Below are 23,859 nucleotides of genomic sequence, written 5' to 3' on the forward strand. Positions count from 1 at the left end.
AATTTGACCCATTGAGGGTTAGTCTTCTGGAGTTTGATTTCATGCATTCAGTAGAGACATGTGAAATTGAACTGTATGCGGTTGGCAGTCAACCCTCATACTCCTTACTATTCTGAGGAGCAAGGGAGGTTGACAGGAGAGTTTCTGCCGTCAACCTCCCTCTGTGTGGACAGCCAGGTAAATTGATTGCAGAATTGTATATCTGCAATCGACTTATTTGCCTAGTCTAGATCAAGCCTTAGTTCCTCTCTATGCCCCTCCAATAAGCCTCTCTCTTCCTTCCTTCTCCCACAAGATTTCCTGCTCTGCTGCCTGTACCATGAACCTGCAACAGATCAGGCCTAAGTGAACTCGTGACACAGAAGTGGGTGGTGGGATAGCAGCCCCAGTGGTTGAGAACAAACAAACAAACCAGAACTGTGGTCACTGGGACCCAGCGGGAATCAGAAAAGGGAAGGGAAGGAGCAGCTGATGGCCATCTCCAGCCTGCTGCTTCTGCACGGTCCTCGCATTTCACCTACACCACATCTGTTACATTCCTTAAGCACTTAGCACAGAACAAGGAGCAATGTGCTTAAATTGCTACCAGGGAGATGTAGATTAGCCTTTATGAAAAATGTCCCATCAGGGTTATTAAACACTGGAACAAATTACCTGGGGCATTGTGGAATGTCTGTCTTTGGATGATGTAAAGAACAGGTTAGACAAACAACTATTAGAAAAGGGCCAGAGAATACGGAGTCCTATCTCAGCGCAGGGAACTAGACTAGATGACCCATCAAGGTCCCTTGCAGTCCTACATATCTGTGATTCTCTTTCACCAGTCCAGTTGTCCCTCCCTGCCACCCTTCACCGTTCATCTCTTAGGAGATGTGGTGCTTCAATGGTCTAGAGAATGTACACCCCATCTCTGTGCTGGATCTCAGACTTCTTTCCTTCCCATCCGTCTCAGGTTATGATTTGTCTCTGCACACCTTAAAAACAGCCAAAACAATGTTAATCCAACTGGGTTCAATAAAGACTCTTGTACGTACAGGATGAGATTGTTGTGTGATAAGTCTCATTCTAGAGTTCACAGTGTAACAAAGAGCTATGTAGGAGCTTCATGACTGTCACTATTCTGCACACTTTCCTTGGTGGTTCCCCAAAGCAGAGTTTTTTAGGAGGAACTTGACACAATGGGATGATGTTAGGAACAGATAAGTTAGATTGACTACTAGGAAAACTTTTACTTTATGAAATCTCTTAGACTGTGGCATAAATTTTAAGAGAAGTGGGACAGCCCAATGTCATTTCTAAGTGAGCTAGACAGAAAATGCACGCTAAGGTACATTCCTGCACTGGCTGGGAAATGGACTGGATGATGCTCTTTGGTGTTACCTGGCTGAAGAGGAGTTTAGTCCAACAGGCTTTCTCTACTGAAGACCTCAATCACGCTGTAAACCCAAATCCTACATTTGAATGAAGACTGAAATATATCAGGAAAGAATAACACTTCCTACCATTAGTTCAGGAGGAAAGATGAACTCCTGGGTTGGATCTATGGGTTGGAATTCTTCAGGATTACAGAGATCAGAACACATCTGAAAAGAAACAAAGCTTCTTTTAAATAAAAAACAGGATGTGGGTGTCAAGAGTGTGTTGCACTTTTCTGGAAGGAACAAGGATTCTGTGGTTTCATGTCATTTAATTTTCTAACTACTACAGGTACCAACATATTAAATAATTTTTGCACATTTTTTAGTTAAGTTCTTAAAAATAAGTTTATTCCTATAAATAAATAATGAAACAAAACCATTTGCAGATTGATCCAAAGCCAAAAAACGATTCTCCCAGTCAACAGCTCCTAACCTCACCTGCAGCACTGCCCCATTCTCTGAAAGGCTCTGAACAACAATTGGACATAGTTGTGTACCTCACAGGTCATCAGAGATAGGTGGTGAGGTGGGTGTATGAGACTCACTGGAAAAATGCAGACATATCAGAATTAATATAATCTGCTGATCTATGTTTGCCAGACAGAAGATTGTTAGGTAAATCTAAGATGACATCAAACATGACATCACTCCTTTAGCTGACACAAGATTTTTTAGACACCCTGGCTACGTCTACACGTGCAGCCAACATCGAAATAGCTTATTTCGATGTTGCGACATTGAAATAGTCTATTTCGATGAATAACGTCTACACGTCCTCCAGGGCCGGCAACGTCGATGTTCAACTTCGACGTTGCTCAGCCCGACATCGAAATAGGCGCAGCGAGGGAACGTCTACACGTCAAAGTAGCACACATCGAAATAGGGATGCCAGGCACAGCTGCAGACAAGGTCACAGGGCGGACTCAACAGCCAGCCGCTCCCTTAAAGGGCCCCTCCCAGACACAGTTGCACTAAACAACACAAGATACACAGAGCTGACAACTGGTTGCAGACCCTGTGCCTGCAGCATAGATCCCCAGCTGCCGCAGAAGCAGCCAGAAGCCCTGGGCTAAGGGCTGCTGCCCACAGTGACCATAGAGCCCCGCAGGGGCTGGAGAGAGAGCATCTCTCAACCCCCCAGCTGATGGCCGCCATGGAGGACCCGGCAATTTCGACGTTGCGGGACGCGGATCGTCTACACGGTCCCTACTTCGACGTTGAACGTCGAAGTAGGGCGCTATTCCTATCTCCTCATGAGGTTAGCGACTTCGACGTCTCGCCGCCTAACGTCGAAGTTAACTTCGAAATAGCGCCCGACGCGTGTAGACGCGACGGGCGCTATTTCGAAGTTGGTGCCGCTACTTCGAAGTAGCGTGCACGTGTAGACGCAGCTCCTGTGATTTTAGAGAAGAGAAAACTATAACTCCTGAAAAAAGGTTCATTGCAACATTGACCTTAAATCTGCTGGTCTGGATCCATTTCAGTCATAGATCCAAAGCAGGATCTGCCTCGCTGTCACACAAATTTGGCCTTGTGGAAGATCGGGATCTCCCAGAGTGGTTATACATTCAGGGCAGGCAAACCCCCATTTGGCTCTCTACAAACCTAAACTATTTAGGATGTTGCAGTGGTTTGGATATTAGTCTGGAAGTTAAGCAGTGCGGATTCAACTCCTTGCTCTACCACAGACTCCTTGTGTGACTTCGGCCAAGTCACTTAGGCTGGGTCTACACTATGAGATAAAATCAAATTTAAAGGAGTTAGTTCGACATTAAAACATCACAGTCTTCACTGTAACTGTCATTAGCTCAATTTAATCTGCCATAATATCGATAACAAAATGTCAGTATTAACGGATGGGTATAGCATCAATCTCGAGTTTAAAATGTCAAAGGCTAGGGTGGAAGCGCCATGTCTTTCATTTGAATTTATTAGCCTCCACAAGTGTCCTGTATGTATCGCACAAAGCTTTGCGCTGCACCCAGCTCCCAGGTCCCCACAGCTAGTGGAAGCCATGAAACTGACCAGGGCTGCTGTGCTGTCAGTTTTGGTCCACAGCTTTACTGGAGCTGAGAAATTGACCTGAGTTGCTGCACTGTCAGTTTCCCAGGTTCTGCAGCTTGAGGAAGCCAGGAAATTGACCAGGGCTGCTGTACTGTCAGTTTCCTGGGTCCCCTAAGCTGCAGGGACCCAGGAAACTGACAGCACTGCTGCACCTGGCTGCTGGCTCAGTATACAGGGCAGAGGGAACTGTGGGATAGGTTCCCACAATGTACTGCTGCGACAGTTGATGTTTGGTGATTTCAATGTGGCATCAATGTGTCAAATTTGTTGGGAATCTGTGGGAAGTGAGGATATTAAAACTGAATTTAAAAAAAACAGCATAATAAAATCGATTTTAATAAATTCCAATTTATCCTGTAGTGTACTAATAGCCTTAGATATGTTTCTTGTGAACAGCTTGGCTCAATATCATACCCTTTGCATTCAGCACCCATAATTTAGTGTTGCCTTTGCAATCGGTAAGGCTGGTTTGGATTTGACGAGTCTGAATAGAACTGTATTGGTCAGGTTCAGTGTCCCCTCCCCCCATGGTTTTCATCACTTTTATTCAGTTCATGCTGAACAGGTTTGAAAATGATAGGTTCTTAATTTCCTGAAGTAATTTTTCCTTCTCCAAATGTAGCCACTATGTGATTGTGCCAAGTTCAGCAGGGGCTGAATTAGAAGAGCACACCATAAAATCTGTCAAAACAAAAAAGCAGTAAAGTAACACTTTAAAGACTAACAAAATAATTTGTTAGGTGAGCTTTTGTGAGACAGACCCACTTCTTCAGACCATAGCCATACCAGAACAGACTCAATATTTAAGGCACAGAGAACCAAAAATAGTAATCAAGGTTGACAAATCAGAAAAAAAATTATCAATGTGAGCAAATCAGAGAGTAGAGGGGTGGGGTGGGGGAGGCAAGAATTAGATTAAGCCAAGTATGCAAAATAACCCCTATAATGACCCAGAAAATTCGCATCCTGGTTCAAACCACATGTTTGAATTTGATATTAACATGTGGTTTGAACCAGGATGTGAATTTTCTGGGTCATTATAGGGGTTCTTTTGCGTACTCGGCTTAATCTAATTCTTGCCTCCCCCACCCCACCCCTCTACTCTCTGATTTGCTCACCTTGATAATTTTTTTTCTGATTTGTCTGAATGTATTTATTAATGAAGCTGTTGTAAGTAGGACTATTAGTGACACCAGCACTTGGACTGTACATAGAGGTCAAAAGGTCAAATTTCAGCACTCTGCCTTGGAAAGTTTGCTTACCCCCCTGCACTAGATGGACATGGGGCACCAGCTACAAGTGCTCAAAGATGTTCATTCCCTGAGCACTTTATTATGCAACAAAGCAATTAAAAAAGAAAGAGCCTAACTCACCTGAATTCCCTTGTCAGAAGCTGTGCACACATCTGCTTGTTTGTCCAGGCAACATTGCCCTGTTCCTCTCAATGGACAACTTGCTTTTTCCTAAATAAAAAATATACTGTCCTGTAATACTCCAGATACAACTTCACTCAGATGTGATTTCTTTTTAAATAAATATTTTCATATGTATATTCCTCCCTTCACTAAAGCAGATTTGCCCAGTCACTTGAAACTGGTAAAGGAGCTGCCCATGAGTCAGGGTTACTACTCTTGCTCCGCCCCCTTTGAAGCACTGTGGGAGTTAGTTCCTTGTGTGGAACCCAGTCCAGCTCCCCCTGAGGTCAATGGAAAAACTCCATCTGAGTTCAAGGGGGCTGGATCAGGCTCCTGAAGCAGAGCAGAAGTTGATGCAAAGGATTATTGAGTGCACTGGTGCAGAAATGGCTAAAGTTGTCATAGTATGAGATACTTGGACAGATTCCCAAATCATCCTTTGTCTTGTGTTTATAGCTCTAATTGGACCCCTGGACTGTCTTGAAGATAGTGGAGTGGTACGGGCATGGTGTCCCGGCCAGGATCAGGCCTGGCTGTGTTTTCCATACCACCCTATATTCCAATGTACAGCAGAGTTTTAAAGGAGGGATAGGCCCAGGATGGGTCTGAGATATGGTCAGTGGAGTTGTAACTACTTGGAGGATCTGTGATTATACAGATGTGGAAAACAGGGCACAAAATCAAAATATGTTCAGTTGGTTTCCACTTTGTTGTTATTCTCCTTGTAACTCAGATATAATAGTTTGTGTGAGCATTGCTGGCCCGGTGATCATCGGCTTCTCTTAACAGATGAGAAACCTGGCATATTTCAGTCAGTGAGGAATAAATGCATGATACTGACTCATTAGCAAGCATGGATAATTGTATGGTTTAGCAGCTATGATATAATACATACAGCACACACAGACTGGCTGTATCCTTATGGTCTATACTTGCGTTGAATAATAATCACACTTTCACTATAGTCGCAATTTTAATGAGAGACAAAATAGGTGCATTAATATTTTTTATGGGACCGACTTTTGTTGCTGAGAGAGTCAAGATTTTTTGTGGTCATGCAAGTCTGGGGCTGAGAGACACCAGTTTGTTGGCAAGGCAACCTGGAAAGAATTTGGACCAGGCTTTTCCAAAGACTCAAGTACAGACTTAACATAAAGACTTAAGACTTGCCATGACGAGGGCCTTATTTAAGACAAGGAAGGCAGTAGATACTGCAAATGCACATCACAACCATTGTGACTACCTACGTCTTCAGATGAGGTCATTTATTTCAGATGCCTCAAGACTTGATTTTTCTGAGGTTCTGAGTATCTAAAATTCAAGTCAGTAGGAGTTACAAGTGCTCAGCAATGTTTAAAAAGAGACCATCAGAATCTCCCAAGTGGCCATGTTTCCAAAAAAGCAGAAAGCCAGATTTCCAGGAGCTCAGCACACACAACTGAACCCAGATTTTCAAATAAGATCATATTCCATTTACACACCCAAGTGAGGGCCGGGTTTTGCAAAGTGCTCTGCACCCAGCTGCTTTGTGACTTTTGGGCAGATTTCCAAAGGAACTGAGGAGCAAACCTGGACTCAGTGTTTCTGCAAATCTGGCCAGTTCTTTTTGTGCCTAAATGGGAGCAGAGCTCTTCTCAACATCTGGCCTTAGCTGGCTGCCAGAAATTGAACACTCAGAATTAGGGGTTACTTTTGAAAATGTTGAACTGTTTGTCTTCTACCTACCCCACTGAAAGACTTGCAGGTGTCTATTATTGGTCTGTATCCAGTGCAACGGCACAAATTACCTGAAATGAATAATAAAAATCATTAATCGTAACAAATGATACAAGAATAATTATGAATATTTATGCAGTTAGAAATGGCCCTGGAGCAAACCCCACAACTGAACACATCAATGCGCAGAAAACTTGGATCCAAACCAGACCTGGCTCTTGGTTCTCCAGTGATCTGAAACAGAACCACAGAACTGCCACACACACCCGAACAGGGGGATGTTCTGAAAATCAATACATGCTTTTTAAAATGTTACCTAGAGTAATACAGTTGAGGCTAGAAGGGACCACCAGAGTATGACCTCCTGCATATCACAGGCCACCGCTCCCCACCCTCTTAGATCTCTGTAGTTCCCATTAACCTGGATTAGGAAAGTATTGCAGACCCTCTGGCAACTGAAGTTTTGTGTGTCCCAGGCAAAGAACACGAGGGACCCATGCCTGAGTCCCCATTCATGGCAGGGGAGATTTAGTGAGATGTACCAGATATCATATTTAGGAGTCCAAAAGACCTCATGTGATTCTGAAATATTATTCTCTGGTCTTTCAGTTTAACCACATCTTACATCTTGCGTTCATATAAATAACATCCACACGTGGCCTCTGATTTTACCTCCTAAAGTATAAAAGTAAACCTACCATCGAGAGCTGCAGTTATCTGTTCCATGGAGGGTTCAGGGTGGTTTCTCAGCAAAGCATACATGGACATCACCATTCCAGGGGTGCAGAAGCCACATTGAGAGCCGTGGCACTTGGCCAGCCTTTCCTGGGATGGAACAGAACAGAACAGGCCCTTCTTTCAAATCACAGCTTCACTCCTACAGCTCTCTATGGACGCAGTTTGCTTGCAGTGTTAAAGTTAGGAGCTTCAGCATATGGAATGTTATGGGGCTACCATTAATATGTCAGAAACTGTGTGCAGTTGTTTTAGTGAAAAACAAAGGACCACTTGATTCTCAGCTAGCCACATGTAAACTCCTGCCCCAATGTCAGTGGTTCTCCTGGGTGTAAGTGAGACCTGAATGAGGGACAAGACTGATCAGCACAGTGATTGACCACATACATTTCTACAGGTATGAAGGACTGAGCTCAGAACAGCCAACAAATATAGGGCTTTGAGGGAGTGAGGGATACCTAGGGAACATTCCAGTAATTTAGGCACTAAGTGTTTTAAAACCTAGTGGGGTCGGATCATGCCTTTAAAGCACAGGCCTGAGTTGGAGGAAGTGGAAGTGCACTAACCCACGGGAGCTCCCCAAAATTCAGACAGATTGCGCGATGGTCTAATCTAATCCTTATCTTCCTAGCTCTTACCCACAACCATCCCTTAGGAGCATGCAGCTGGCCCTGCCTGCCAGCTGCTGCACAGAAAGGATCAGGTGATGATCTCTGCTCCTGAGCTGCTCCAGGGAAGTTTAATTTCCCACAGGGCACTAGCAGGGAACAATCCATGTACTTTGGAGACTGAAGTTGCACCTGAGCAGAAGCTCATTACGGATGCCGTGCTGTCTCCTGTAGACCCACACAATGGCTCTTTACATAATGCTGTCTTTGTTATAACAACCAGCAGTACCTGCTCCTGGAGGACACAGCTTGGAGTATCAGCTTTGGACATATCTGTCTGAGGTATCTTAAGTACTAAAGTAGAAACTAAGGGTGGGGCATCTTCTCCCAAGTCAGAGTTGGGTTTGGAGATTCAGCTGAGAGCTCATCTCTAAGCTGTGACCAGGAAGAGCCAGGATCTGGAGTCTGTTTCCTTAGAGTGATTGTCTAGTGCATGCGGCCCTGGACAGCTAGTAATGCGGCCCCACAAGATCATAAACTTTTAACATTATTATGTGATTTATATACATTAACTATATTATATATTTTATATGCGGCCCAAGACAATTCCTCTTCACTCAATGCGGCCCAGGCAAGCCAAAAGATTGGGCACCCATGGTCTAGTGCAAAGAACCACTAAACTTGATCATGAAGTCAAACTTCATGGCCAGAGCTCAGGAAGGGAAAATCCCCAAATCTGGCATTGCAAGTCACAGCATGTTCTCACCTGTATTGGATGAACCCTTGTTTTTGTGCTTCCAACACCTTCCACAGTGGTGACAGCAGAGCCGTGCAGCGAGCAAATGGGTACCAGGCAGGAGTTGGCTGGATAATGCCTTGTGAAAGTAAAGGAAAATCATGACACTTATAATGGCACAGGACTGCTCCGTGGTGCATGGCCATGAAGAGGAATAAAGCACACATGGAAATTTCACTTGGTTTAATGCCGAACTGCGGGAGCTAAACCGCATGGTCATGGACAAAGGGATGTTTCTCAGAAGCTGTTGCACATAACACTGCACTTTCACTTCTGTGGCTACACTAGCAACATTTTGTAACATGCCCTGAGCATTATATAGCTGCCTAAATAAGGAAACAAATGTCTCACTTTTAAGACTTTTTATTAACTTGTAATACAACATATACAAGCTAATAGCTCCCCATTAGACTCTGACAAAGGCTCACATCCCCCTGTCAGATCTGACTTGTTTTTTCCTCTTTTCATAAGTACTGTTGATACTGGGCTGTTTCCACCTTGCTGAATAGACTTTGTCAGCTCTGGCCCTCCTTCTTACTGGGACCCCACTCTTTAAATACCCCTTTGAAACCACCCCCCCAACTCATGCATCTGATGAAGCAGGTCTTTGCCCATGAAAGCTTATGCTGCAAAATATCTGTTAGTCTATAAGGTGCCACAAGACTTCTTGTTGTTCTCAAGACATATACTACAAAACCCAAAGGGCCAGACTCAGATCGTTGGTTGCAATATTATTAAAGAAGCAGAGCTCCCAAAAACAAGGAGAAGCAAAAAGCACTCCCCACAACAAAACCTTCTATGGCCTGTGCCATGCAGGTCTGATTTATTGTGTTATTACTTCACACATCACTGAAAACTGAGAGGGCTAAATAAGAACTATGTGAAAATTGACTAAGGATTTGTCTGGGTAGGACAACAAAATCCAGCCAAACAAAGCACGGCTCCCAACTTTCCCATAGCTGCTATAAGGGCTTCTGTAACTGGATGAAATGAAGATTCACCCAGCCAAGGAAATAGTTGGTTACCAATTGCCAAGTAAATAAATGTTTCTTGAGCAGGAGAATTTCAAGTTTCCTGGGTGGGATTTAAAGTCACATCATTTATAATCATGGAACCATTCCTGCTGTGTCAATCAATTTTCTATACAGCTAGAACATGTTAAGGAAAAGTGAAAAGATTTCAAGTAGATGCCAGGATCCAAGCATACAAACCTAAATTGAAAGAAAAAATAAGCACACAATAAATGCTGTCCTAATTAGCAATGGTTTTCTATGAAAAACTGCCTCAATGGGCCTAAAACACACTGAAATTCACTCACCAAGGCACTTAAAAAGCTCCTCCCCAAATCTTACGTTTAAGGATACCTTATCTTCCTGGAAGTTGGTTCATATATGGAGATCATCACAGTGCAGGCTCCACAGCCACCTATTCCACAGCCATATTTGGTTCCTGAGAGACGAACTGCAAAAGCAGCAGTTAAGGAAGAAAGTTGCTGGTTCTCAATGTTGTCATTGTCATTGTGTGTTTTGTCCTCCAGAGTTTCCTTCATTTTACTGGAGTATGCAAAGGGGGAGAAAAATTCTGTCTTTTTCATTCAGTATTCAGCCAGCTCCAAAGGTTAGAGGATCAGGTGAATAGAAGCTGGAGCTGAACCTGTAAATTCCAACAAGCAGAACAGCACAGCAACCAGGTTGGTCACACAGCCACGTACAATTTATCACATCTGACCCACCAGTGATTTACAGTGGGTAATTCCTTTGTAGTACCCTAGATTCTCTGTTGCCTGAAAGCTTTTACTGTGTTGGTTTTGCTGGTATATGATGGGCAAAGGTTTCCCAGAAGAAGATTAAAGCTTTATGGGTTGAATGAATGAATGAACGTTAGAAGTAAATCACAGAAATGGGTCAGACTCATTCACTCTCCCAATATAAAGGTGTTTTCTAAGGCATATGGTCTATAGCTGCATTCAGTTTAGTTTGGATAACTCTCTCCCACATAGTGTTTGTACCACCTCCTAGAAGGCCTTTGGTGATTGTCACACACACAAACACAACGCAGTCAAGCACTCGGAAGTTAGGAACCTTATTTAACTGGAGCAAATGGGGAAGTTGTCTTGGGCCCTGCACATGCCTAAGGGAAGGTGCTGGGTCTGTACCTCCCTTGAGGAGGGTATAAGGAAATTCCTACGTAAAGCCAACAGATTTGGGTTACTGGCAGGTTAGACTGGAACTGCAACCTGAGGCGCGAAAGCAGGGCTAGGCAAAATGCAGCCCACAGGCCAGAACCAGCCCACCAAGCCTCCAGATCCAGCCGGTAGGTGCAGCAGAGTGTCTCAGGCAGGCTCCCCACACACCGCTCAAAAAAGTGGTCTCAGGCCCTATTTGCTTTGAGCTGTTGTGAGCCTGGGGGGAGCAGGGAGAGGCTTCACTGGCTGCCCTGCCCCCTGCACAATCCCATTGGCTGGTTTCTGGTCAGTGGGAGCTGTGTCTTTTGAGGGAAAGGCAATGCATGGAGGACCCCTGCCTCTCCCCTCAGGCTCGTAGATATTCGTGGAGCACAGGACCCCCATCATGGCCAGTCAGGGAGGGATCCTGCCTGGAAATCAGATGGGCTGCTGGCCAGGAGTCACTCAGGTAAGTCTCCCAGCCAGAGCCTACCTCTGGGGCCCCAGACCCCAACCATCCGCTGCCCCCACACAACCCAAACCTCTTCCCCTTTTCCTGCAGATCCTACACTTCAAACCCTTGCCGCACGTAAAAAGCCTCTCTTGCCCTAGGTCCAGACCCTGCACCTCCTCTGCTTTCATCATGGAAGAGTGCTGCCAGTGACCACTTTCCCAGTTCCTGGAGTGGCCCCCACATCAAACATTCTTGCCCACCCTTCTACCATGTGAGCTAAAAGCAAAGTAGCTCTTAGCCCAAGCTCCAAGACAGGCTTCACTCTCCCTTTCTCAGGGCCTCTGAGTTACTTACTTCCCTCAGTGGGGGAAGTACAGCCTGAGTTTCAGAGACCTCCCAGCAGTTCACCCTGGCTGAAACCCCTCTTGTAAAGTTGATGGCTGCTGCTCATGGGCACGTGGGATTGAACCTGCAACCTTAGAGGCTAAAACCACGTGCCTCTAGTGCATACGCTAAAAGTCCCTGGCTCTTATCTAAGGCTGTAGAGCAGATTTCACTGTCACATTTCAGTGCCTCTGGGTTACACCTGGACACAATATTCAGGGACTTTAAATGCTAAAATCTAAGTCTCTGTTGAGCATGTCTAAACTAATTTTTAGATGTTTACATATTAACCACATTTCAGTTGAATTTTGCAGAAATGGCAAAAGATACCTCCCTGGTGCAAAGGCCATCCTCTGTCCAAATTTCAAGTTCTTGCTCCAAAGCATGGGGCCCCTAGAAATTGTCAAAGAAAGGGCTGCAAGAATTTTTTAACATGGGCAATGTATTCAACAAATGTATTGTTCTCTACACTTGTATTTAGAAATTGTAGGTCCATTTGGGCTGAAATTTTACATAGAGTTCTGCCTGAGGTGGACACTCAATATGGAAAATATCACTCAAGTGGTTAAAATACAGCAAAGTTATAAGCAACTAAAAGCTTTGTTTTATAATGGGAAGTGTTGGGCAATCTTAATATAGTTGTTAAGTGGTGCAACCAACCCTGCTTGAAATACCCTGCAGGTTCTTGCACATGGTAATCATGTTGTTACTTGGAAAAGTACGTGTTTCTCACTTTGATATTTCTTAAACCAATCCAACCAGTCCTCTGAACCCAATATTGAAGGAGCAGTCAACAGAGCTCTGTACACAAGCGCCTTACCACTTTGTTGCTCGATACTAGGTTTCTACAGCTGCAAACTCAAATTGCTCTGATCACCTTTTTCTGGTGCCATAACATGCTGCAAAAATCGTATGAATTGGCAAGTCTCAAGTGTTGCACCTGGAACTCATGTCCAGCTTATTCTCCAACACCACCACCAAATCTTGTTCTCATAATTGTCCCCCCATTCCACAAGTTAGTAATGTCAACTTTGTCTTCAATTTTGTGTGAATGTGTGTGTCTTTCTCTGTATGTTTGTTTGTTTCTCTGGATTCATTTGGCTCCAATGCATTAAGACTGCATCCTCCATCTGCATTTGCCTCTAGGCTCAGATCAATTCTCATTCTCACTTGTAACGAATGCATGACCAATAATCAAAGAACGTAGCCCACACTTGCAGGATGGGGGACTATTCTGGGAATAAGATTTCGTGGTGGTGTTGCATAATGAGGTGAACATAAGCTCCCAGAGTGACATTGTGGCCAAAAGGGCTAATGTATGAATAGTGAATCCTAAGTATCAGTAAAGAGGTTATTTTACCTGTGTATTTGGCATGATGCGACTATTGTTGAAATATTGTGTAAGTTATGGTACCCACATTTCAAGAAAGATGTTAATAATTAGAAGAGTTTTCAGAATAGAACCACAAGAAAACCCACCTTATTAATGATAGACACAAGCTTTTACATAGGAAAAAATTAGGGCTGTCAAACTATTAAAAATAACTGCAATTAATTGTGAGATTAAATAATATAGTCAAAAGTAATTGCATTTTTAATCACAGCATTAAACAATAACAGAATACCCATTTAAATTCAGCATGAAAGCATATTCTCTGGAATGGTGGTTGGCACATGAATGTTTAGCATATCTGGCATCTAAACACTTTGCAATACCAGCTACAACACTTGCAGGTAACCTTGTAAATAAGAAGCAGGCAGCATTATCCCTTACAAATGTAAACAAACTTGTTTGTCTTACAAATTGACTGAACAAGAAATAGGAGTGAATGGAGTTATAAGCTCTGAAGTTTTATATTGTTTTGTGTTTGAGTTCAGGTATGAAAAACTGAAAAATGCATGTTGCTGCATTTGTAAATTGCAAGTTCAAGGTAAAGAGATTGTACTACAGTTCTTGTATGATGTAAACTGAAAAATACTATTTCTTCTGATTACCTTTTTACAGTCAAAATATTTGTAATAAAACTAATACAATTTATCATTTTACATTTTATATTGTGTGTTGTAATTGAAATCAATACATTTGAAAACATGGAAAAACATCCAAACTTATTTATACTTAATGTAAATTGGTATTCCATTATTCTTTGATAGTGCAATTAAATCTGCAATTAATCATTTTTAAAAATCTACGTAACTTGTTTACATTAATCCCTTGTTAACACTGATTAACTGATGGCTCTAAAATACCTGTCTCTGCTAGATGAGGCTCCTTAGTCTAGAAGAGAAAGGTGTAACACAACCATATGACTAGACACTGAATCTAGAAAAATTCAGACAGAAAATAAGGTGTGACTTTTTAACAGCGTGGGAAAATAACCACTGGAACAATCTACCAACAGTCATGGTAGAGTCTGTATCACTGGCAAATTGTGGATCAAGACTGGATGTTTTCTGAAAGATATAATCTAAGAATATTTTGGGGGCATCCTATGACATGTTAGATAGGAGTTAGCTGAAATCTATGAATGTCTCATTGTTCAAGAGGTGGTTATTTTTCCAGTAACAACTTTTGAACATTCTCAAACAAACCTCATGTGAAGCTGTTCAGGAACTGCCACTTCTTGCTGTGCATATTGGTGCAGGACTAGTTCTTAACAAGAAAAATGACAGGACCAAAACCATTGCAAGGAGAGGCAATGTTAAGAGGAATGAGAACATTTTCTTTACTGAGACTGTAGGGGATGAAGGTTCTCTGGCTGCAATTTAAAGCATGTAAAATACATTAGTAGTAAAAATGTAAATGTTTGGGAAGTTGTCACTGAGAAGATCACAAGTGATTACTTAGCGTCCTTCAACCACTGCAGGCCATAGAGGATTTCTCAGTAGCTGCAGTGACATGTCATTCCTTTGCCTTTAGTGTTGTTTCACTCTCTGGTTTTCTACCATCTACAATTTAAGGTTCTGGTTTGTAAAGTTGAGAGCACCTGCTTATTTTCATGCACCCTGCAGGTGATAAAACAGGGGGCATAAATTGTCAGAACTGGCTCTATGAGGACTCCCATTGACATGAAGATGAGCACATGTGTGAGTCTTCGCAGGATTAGGGCCTAACTGAATTGTATGAAACTGTAGTATCTCCATATTATTTTCCTTAACTATTATATCAATATTAGTAAATAACATTTTAAAAGGATTTTTACAGGCTTTTGGAGCTGGAATGAAGAATTTTGATTATTTTTGCTAATGAAAATAAATTCTATAGAAATGTTTGTATGTACTAAGAAACCTTCACCACATATAATTAGCACACATATTGCACATAGCTCTGCCAGGAACAAATGCAAGATGGCTTTGCTGTTTTTCACGTTGCTTTCTGGTTGCCTCAGTTTCCAAAACCTCAACTTAATCCGGGGTAGGGTGGCTGGAAGCGGGAGGGACAGAGTGTTTATCGTAGGATTATACCATTGAAAAACAAAAGGATACGGCCCTTTTTCAGGTAAGACAACAGCAATTCTTCAGGATCAGCATTCTTCTCTGTAATCTGCAGTAGGAAGTGAAATAAGAGATTATACATTATTGAGTTGTGATGCAACTTTCCCATTGTGGTAACTGGGCCTTTCTGAAATGCTTTGAGTATTCATATAATGCCTTTGAGTTATGGCATGTTTCTTTCATTTTGATCCTAATCTGTAAACATGAGGAATGTATTTGACAATAGCAAACAGTCTTGTATTGACAGGCAAAGAAGAAGTAAATATAACAATATTCTGAGAGTACTAAAAGGTTGACAGTGAGGAGACGGTCAGCAGTAGCAGAGGTTTGTGAAAGGGTCATGAAGACGAGAACCTTTGGGCCTGATCCTGCACCTGATTCCACCAGTGTAGATCAAGAGTAGCTCCACTTCAGTCAAAAGAGGTACAGTGGTGAAAAAAAATCCATGTGATAACAGAATCACATTCCTTATTTTCAAAGCCATGGGCTCATGTGGGCGAAGGGAGTAAAGGACACAGTTTGGTGCTCTTGCACGGCCCAGAGAGGTACAAGCTTAGCCCCTTCCTCCTCAGAGACCTGCAGCAGAAAGATGGAGGAAATTCCCAATACAAGGAAAGGAAGAAAGGGAGTTAGTTTTAAACCAACCTGTTTTAAGTGTAACAAAGTTCACTGTTGATTTTCAGGGTCTCCATTAGCTGAGCAACAGGTCTGTTTGAAGGATGTGGCTATTGTAGTGGCATGCCCCAGCATGCTGGAAACCAAGCGCTAATGAGAACCAAGTCTGGAATGAGGGATGGGTGGAAGGCAACACAGACCTCACCAGAGAATGAGCAGATTGCTCTGGGGCATTTATAGGCACCATAACAAAATTTCAACTTTACCATGGCATGAAGCAGCCTGTATGTCAGCAGGAAAGGGTTTATTTAGCTTCCAGCTTTCAATGACCAGGCCCAGGTGGAATTCAAAGGGGAAATAAGATTGGATCCAAAGGATATAGCTACACTGCACACTAAGGTCAGACTTAGTTTCATGTCTTAGGTGAACACCCCCTTTCTCCCATGCACAAAACAGTGTAAATCAGATCAGAAGGCACTCAGGAACTGGCTGCTAGGACTTAGCTGGGCATGGGGTGGGGTGGGTCAGATTCTGAGTTCAGCTGTAACTTGGCTCCAAGCCCTGGCATTTTACACTATGAACAGAGCTCAAGCCACAGAGCTGAGGCAGGAGGACTGTATTATAGACACATGTGCCCAGACAGCTGGGTGTGAGTCAGAAAGTCTGTGCGTTGCAGTATGAACACACAGACATAGACAGCCAGGTCCAGCAATTGTAAGCCTAGGTTTACAAGGCAGTGGGGACACCCAGACACAGACTTGGAAATACCAAGTTCACCAGCCTGGGTCCCACAGACCTGGATTTACGATGCGGTGGAGACTGACTGAGAAGGGCACATTTTGCTACTGAACCAGCATAAATCAGGATAGTTACTGGGTAATGCACCGGAACTTGGTCCACGCAGCCTTCCTACAGTATACTTTTACAACCATATAGCAGAGGTGGCCAACTAGTAACAGACTAAGACCCATGTGGATAGAGTGCAAAGAGCCACATATCATATATTTATTTTTATCCATCTGTATAGATACAATACATCTAGATAGCTAGATAGATAAAAATAAATATATAGTACTTGGCTCAATGCCCTTCCACTCCGCCAGAGCCAGGCAACCTCAGCCCCACACTCTGACCCAATCCCCTTTCCCTCCCCCAGAGCCAGGCACCCCCAGGACCCCCTGCTCTAACTCGATGAAGACAACTCACTGGAGCTGCCGCCACCACCACCACACACTTCTCCCACCATGCACAGAGCAGCGGACAGCACTCCCAGCATGGGGCTCCTAGGAAGAGTTGCATTTAATGGCTCAAAGAGCTGCATGTGGCTTGAGAACTGCGGGTTGGTCAACCCGGTATATAGATAACAGAAAAAAACAAAATAGACATATTACTCCCCCTCCCCTGATTCTGGGTTGTGGGGGAGAAAAAAAAGTCTTTATGAAAGCACCCTTTGGACAAATTGTTCTCAAAGAAAACATGGACAATGTGTTTAAGAAAGAATGAGCTTTTTCCAGTTCAAACCACCATATATTTTGGGATGGTGGCGTTTAAAAAATAATTTTTAATGACATAACTCAGGGACAAAAAGAGAAGTTGAGGAAACAAATGTCCTTGGGAATGAAGTATTAAGTTTTGGCCTGTTAAAGAGGAAAGAGTCTATTACCACTGACTTCATTTAAAAAAAGAAATATATATATATATATATATAGTAATACCAGGGGCTGTTCTTGCTATTGCTCTATTTTCTCCAAATGCAATGTTACTGATCTTGATAACCTGCAGTTTTAGTAAATTGCTACATTAATTGTAACAGTTGAGTGGCACAACAGTTCATTGGTTCTATATAAAATATTCTTAATATGTTAAGGCACCTCCCTCTAAAAACAAACATGGAAGTCTTACCTTTCTGCCATTCACAAAAAACACAAGTGCGTCTGACTGCGTGGTGCAAGCCATTGTGTGACATAAAGCGCAGCTTGCAAGTTGAAGAGGAAGATGTTAAACACCAGCAAGAAACCGATGGAAAGAAGTGCAATTTCGACAGCCAGCTGAAATTTGTGCTGTGCCCTACAGACATAAAAGCTTTAAACTGGATAGGTGAGGTGGAGCCAAGGAGGAGTGTACTGCATCTCAGCTCTGTAGGCTCAAATAAACCAACTGTGTCCTTCCCCCGCCTCATATACCAATGTGATCTAGGAAGAATGAGGAGACCTGTGGTTGCAGAAACAATGCAGGCATTAGTCTTGCCTGAGTGAACCATACTGTCAGAGGAGGAGGCACAGGATGTTACTCTTCCTCGGCGGTTCCAAGAATTTTGCAAACAAGCACCAAGCTTAGCATCTACATAGTCTGGAAAAGGACCTCTTAACCCTTTTCTCTCAGAGTCCTTCCACCTCCTCCACCAACCAACATACTATAGAAACTCCAGGGCCCAGCAAGGGAAGGAAGGAGGGACGAGATGGGGAGGGCATAAACTGGGCTCCTGGCTTCAGCCACTGGATGCAGGGAAAAAAGGCTTTGTTCTTTTGCTTGCAAGATTAGAGGTTTTAGCCCTCTAGAGCTGGGGACTGAGGGCTTTTGCCCTGTAGGATGCTGGAGCTCTGGGTAGGTCAGGAACAGGGGATTCAGGCCACTGGGCTTCAGCCTCACAGGGGCACTGGGGCTTTAGTCCTGCAGGGAGCACTGTGCGGGAAGGGTTAGACTTTTGCCCTGATGGGCGCTGGAGTGCTGGTCTGCCAGATTTCAGCTGCAGGACTTTGCATCAAACTCCCCCAGACAAAAACTTAATGGGCACAAAACAGACATAAAAACACTCCAGACCCACAAACCTGTTAGCCAGCATTTTAATGGAGTGGGCCATTCCGTTAAGGACTTAAGAGTCTGCGTGTTACTGAAGAAAAATTTTCACACCACTCTTGAAAGAGAGACTGCCAAACTGTCTTTTATATTCAAATTTGACACATTAACACGTGGTTTGAACAGGGACGGGAATTTTCTGAGTCACTATAGGGGCTCATTTGTATACTTGGCTTATTCTAATTCTTGACCGCCCCCCCACCTCTCTACCCTCTGATTTGCTCACCTTGATTTTTTTTTTTCTGATTTGTCCACCTTGATTACTATTTTTGGTTCTCTGTGTGCCTTAAATATTGAGTCTGTTCTGGTATGGCTATGGTCTGAAGAAGTGGGTCTGTCCCATGAAAGCTCGCCTAATAAATTATCTTGTTAGTCTTTAAAGTGCTACTTGACTGCTTTTTTGTTTCTTAAAAATGTTTAGCAAGTACTAAAAATCAGACAAGGTGACCCAGCCCTGGAAGAAGAATAACGCAGTTCTCAGACATAATTCAGCCTAGGGTTGCAAACAGCACACTTGTGCATTTGAGGAGACCTCTGTAGCCATCCTCCTTCAGAGGTTCAGTGGAACTCAAGGTACAGATTTAAATTCTGCCTGGGTTCTTTGCAGGAGCTCTTCTGATTGAGGCTGCTCAGGAGATGAGCTCTCAGTGCTTCTCAAGGGTGTTACAGCTCCTCTTGGCCTCACTTGCTTTCTGGAATTAGCTAGCTGGCTTCAGGCTCCTGCTACAGTGGGTGGCAGCTGCTGCTGTGAATTCTCTTCTGATGGGGTGGGGGAGGGAAGGGAAACAGTCTGCTGTCAGGGTGCACAGAACGATCCAAGAGCAGAATCTTTCATACTGGAAAGAAGTCAGCATTGCATTTATGATGGATCTGTTTTATTAAATTTCACTTAATCTATAATAGCCAAATGAATAAATAATAAAGAGCAGGAGAGAAAGTACCATGTTGCTTTCATAAAGGATGAGGAGACTGTGCATATAAACACAGATTTAAAAATACAGAAATCATATTTTAACATCAAGTGGAAAAATTATTCATTTATGGGCCTGACTCCACTCACAGGCAGGATATCTGATTAAAAATATCCCAGGAGGAAATGCTTTGATGGCAACTGGAGAAGAAATGATGGCACAACAATCAGCATAGTGTCGTGGGAGAAGTAACTTGAGCAGAATAGGTGGCTCAGGTCCACCCTGATCTTTAGCACGATATAACACACAGTACAGAAAACTTACAGAGAGACTGGAGCTGCAGTCCCTGGCTATCAGCACCACATAGCAAGGAATAACTGGAGCGCAGCATACAGAAGCTACAAAGCAAACATTTAAATTACTTCCTCCTTCCATTCCACTGGAAGAATCAGACACGTTTATCCAGATGAAGTCAGGATATCTGGTAACTAATGACTCACCTGCCTGATAAAGTAAATGCTGGATATTTGCGATCGATCCCAAACCAAAGCCCTGACCAAATACCCACAAGACTGGGAATGCTCAAAATCTGTCTCTCAACTTCATGACACTAAAAAAGGAGCAAAGCTAAAATTCCAAATCTGTTCAACCTCAGGGAAGGGTGTCAACATCTGACATGGATTTCATGGTCACGTCGTCCCATTATTGTATATACTACTTTAATTAATTTTAGTACTCTGGTTTTTTGCTGCTTTTACTTAAGAATGTAAGAATATACCAGATTAACCCACAGAATATATCTTGTTCAGCATCTGATACAGGAAAGCACAGTACATGTTTTATCTTTTTCAGTCTCATCAAATGAGTGCAGCTCTGGTTGCAGTTTTAATCCACCACACCTATATGTCAGGAGAACACTGATTAATTTTTATGAAACATCTTCTAATCTTATATCCACATTCCTTGCGGCTGCTATTAAGAGTGCTTGCCAGCAATTAAAGAGCAATGTCCTAACATGCATTCTGGCTGGTCTACTATCATCCTCAGCTGTTGTGCACAGTAGCACCATCAAGGGCCTGATCCAAAGCCCAAGGAAGTCAACAGAAGTTGTTCCATAGGTTGCAATAGAGGTTTTTGGATCACACCATGAGGAAGTGAACAGGTTTCCATGAGAAACAGTAGCAAGTCACCTTTACGATTCCATGTGCCAAATTCTTCTCTTTTACAAGAACCGTAATGGTTTCAGTTACAGCAATGCAACTTCAGTGGAGCTGCATTGTCACAAAGGACAATTAAATCCCTCGTTACCTGGTGGTGGCTTTTAGCTACAGATATTTGCACCACCAGGATCTAGAGCAGATTTTGTGAGTGAAATCAAACTTTGAAGTGAGCAACTTCAAAGTTATTTTTGTCGTGTAGACATGGACTTAGTAGCCGTGTCTACACGTGCACGCTACTTCGAAGTAGCGGCACTAACTTCGAAATAGCACCCGTCACGGCTACACGTGTCGGGCACTATTTCGAAGTTAACTTCGACGTTAGGCGGCGAGACGTCGAAGTCGCTATCCTCATCAGGAGATGGGGATAGCGCCCTACTTCGACGTTCAACGTCGAAGTAGGGACCGTGTAGTCATTGCGCGTCCCACAACTTCGAAATAGTGGGGTCCGCCATGGTGGCCATCAGCTGAGGGGTTGAGAGACGCTCTCTCTCCAGCCCCTGCGGGGCTCTATGGTCACCGTGGGCAGCAGCCCTTAGCCCAGGGCTTCTGGCTGCTGCTGCTGCAGCTGGGGATCCATGCTGCAGGCACAGGGTCTGCAACCAGTTGTCGGCTCTGTGGATCTTGTGTTGTTTAGTGCAACTGTGTCTGGGAGGGGCCCTTTAAGGGAGCGGCTTGCAGTTGAGTCCGCCCTGTGACCCTGTCTGCAGCTGTTCCTGGCACCCTTATTTCGATGTGTGCTACTTTGGCGTGTAGACGTTCCCTCGCAGCGCCTATTTCGATGTGGTGCTGCGCAACGTCGAAGTTGAACATCGACGTTGCCAGCCCTGGAGGACGTGTAGACGTTATTCATCGAAATAGCCTATTTCGATGTTGCTACATCGAAATAAGCTACTTCGATGTAGGCTTCACGTGTAGACGTAGCCAGTGTCTGTTCTTGCAGCCACTAGTCATGTGAGTAAGCTACCAAAGTCATTCCACGTGACCTCCAATGGGACCATTTCTATGAGTAAATCTGAAGGGTTCAGCCTGATGGTTGTGCCACATTTGGTTGCCCCTCTAAGGTGCACTCTAAAGTTCTTCCCCAAACCTCAACTAATTTGCATAAAAAAAACCCACCAAGTGGGGAAACTTGGACAAGTGCTTAGGGAATAGTATAAATATTGTTTGGGCATGCAAGGGTATAATCAGGAAGGACAAAACACAGCTAGAGTAGCAGCTAGCAAGGGAATGTGAAGGATAATGAAAAGATCTCTACAAGTATGTTAACAGAAGGAAACAGCTCAGGGGACATATGGCACGCTTACTGAATGGAGAGGGCAACCTAGTAAGGGATGATATAGAAAAAGATGAAGTACTAAATGCTTCTTTTGCCTTGGTCTTCACAGACAAGGTCACCTCCCAGACTTCTGCATGGAGCAGCACAATATGGGAGGAGGTAAGATGCATTCAGAGGTGAATGAACAATTTGAGAACAATATAAAAACTCTGGACATGCACAAGTTCATAGTGCTGGATCTAATGTACTCAAGTTGGCTGATGTGATTGCAGTCACTGGTCTTATCTTTGAAATCTCACGGAGCTCAGGGGAGGTCCCATAGGGCTGGAAAAAGGCAAATGTAGTGCCCATCTTTTGAAAAAGGAAGAAGTGGAATAAAGAGTGCCATTTTGGAAGGGCAGAAGGGGACAACAGCCATGCTTACCAACATAGGCAACACATAGACGGTGCACAGGGAGCCACATGCACCCCCAAATCGGGCACCCTCCACCCCTCCGCATTCACCATCAACCCCACACCACTTTTGAGGAGTTCAGGGACAGTCCAGCCTTTCTCCTGGAGTAGTGCAGCTCAAAAGTAAGTCAAACTTCCTAGCTTGCGCTACTCTCAGGATGTGCCACTCCAGGGGAGGCAGGAACTGCCCTGCACTTCAGGAAGTGGTGCAGCACTCCTGCCGAAAGATGTGGATAAGGGCAGAGCAGGTGTGGGGAGAGGCTGGGGCCTGGGTCGAGCAGGACAGCAGGTAAAGGGGTACAGACAGGGAGGGACATGTGCAGGGAGGGGGTAGGGCAGAAGCACATAACTGATGTTTCCCCTGAAATGCCTGCCCTAGTCACTTCTGCTTACCAGCATATTGCTTTCTGTTCTCCTGTTCTCCTGAGTCTCAGGGAGTGAGGGGAAAGTACACAGTGTGTATGAATGCCTCTCACTCCTGGCCAGTGAGGGAGGAGGCAGCAGAGTAATCCATGCAATCTGTGAATTTCCCCCTTGCTCCCTGACAGTCAGGGAAATGGGAAGAAATGCAAGCAGCATCCTGGTAAGCATGACTGCTACTCACTCACCCCCATCCTCCTGAAATGGCTCCCTTGAGGAGAATCAAGGGAACTACAGACCAGCCAGCCTCACCTCAGTCCCCGGAAAAAAGCCTCAAGGAAACCACTTTGAAACACTTGGAGAAGACAAAGATGATGAGGAACAGTCAACATGTATTCACCAAGGGCAAGTCATGCCTAACCAACAAGACTGCCTTCTATGATGAGATAACCAGCTCTGTCGATATGAGGAAAGCAATGGACATGATTTATCCTGACTTTAGGAAATCTTTTGATAAAGTCTCCCATGGTATTCTTGCCAGCAAGTTAAAGAAGTATGGCTTGGGTGAATGGACTATAGGGTGTCTAGAAAACTGGCTAAATCATCAGGCTTAAACATCAATAACCTGATGTGTAGTTGATAGCTGGCATCAAACAGAATGTCCCCAGGGTTGGTCTGGGGGCTTATTTTCTTCAACGTCATCATTAATGACATCAATAATGGAATGGACTGCACCCTGAGCAAGTTCGTGGATGGCACTAAGGTGGGGGGAAGAGGTAAATATGCTGCAGAGTAGAGACAGGGACCAGAGCGATTTAGACAAAGTGCAGGATTGGGTCAAAAGAAATCTGATGAGGTTCAATAAGGACAAGTGCAGAGTACTATACTTTGGACATAAGAATCCCACACACTGCTACAG

The 23,859-nt window shown here is 43.8% G+C and overlaps 1 protein-coding gene across 3 annotated transcripts in view; it reads right to left on the reverse strand.

Annotated features, from left to right (window-relative positions):
* LOC142017196 (aldehyde oxidase 2-like) overlaps positions 1-17,820 on the reverse strand; it is a 107,994-nt gene extending 90,174 nt beyond the window's left edge. For 2 of the 3 annotated variants that reach the window (XM_075001912.1, XM_075001915.1), the window contains exons 1-8: positions 17,767-17,820; positions 15,241-15,298; positions 10,117-10,213; positions 8,723-8,831; positions 7,312-7,438; positions 6,623-6,684; positions 4,856-4,945; positions 1,503-1,583 (exon numbers count right to left, since the gene is read on the reverse strand). In XM_075001912.1, the coding sequence (XP_074858013.1) occupies positions 1,503-1,583; positions 4,856-4,945; positions 6,623-6,684; positions 7,312-7,438; positions 8,723-8,831; positions 10,117-10,213; positions 15,241-15,298; positions 17,767-17,820 (678 nt within the window). Of the gene's footprint in view, positions 1-1,502; positions 1,603-4,855; positions 4,946-6,622; positions 6,685-7,311; positions 7,439-8,722; positions 8,832-10,116; positions 10,214-15,240; positions 15,299-17,766 lie in introns of all 3 variants that reach the window. The other variant, XM_075001913.1, reaches the window with a different exon arrangement.
* Between the last annotated feature and the right edge of the window lie 6,039 nt (positions 17,821-23,859).

This window comes from Carettochelys insculpta, chromosome 8, assembly GCF_033958435.1.
Source record: "Carettochelys insculpta isolate YL-2023 chromosome 8, ASM3395843v1, whole genome shotgun sequence".
NCBI classification, from domain to species: Eukaryota; Metazoa; Chordata; order Testudines; family Carettochelyidae; genus Carettochelys; species Carettochelys insculpta.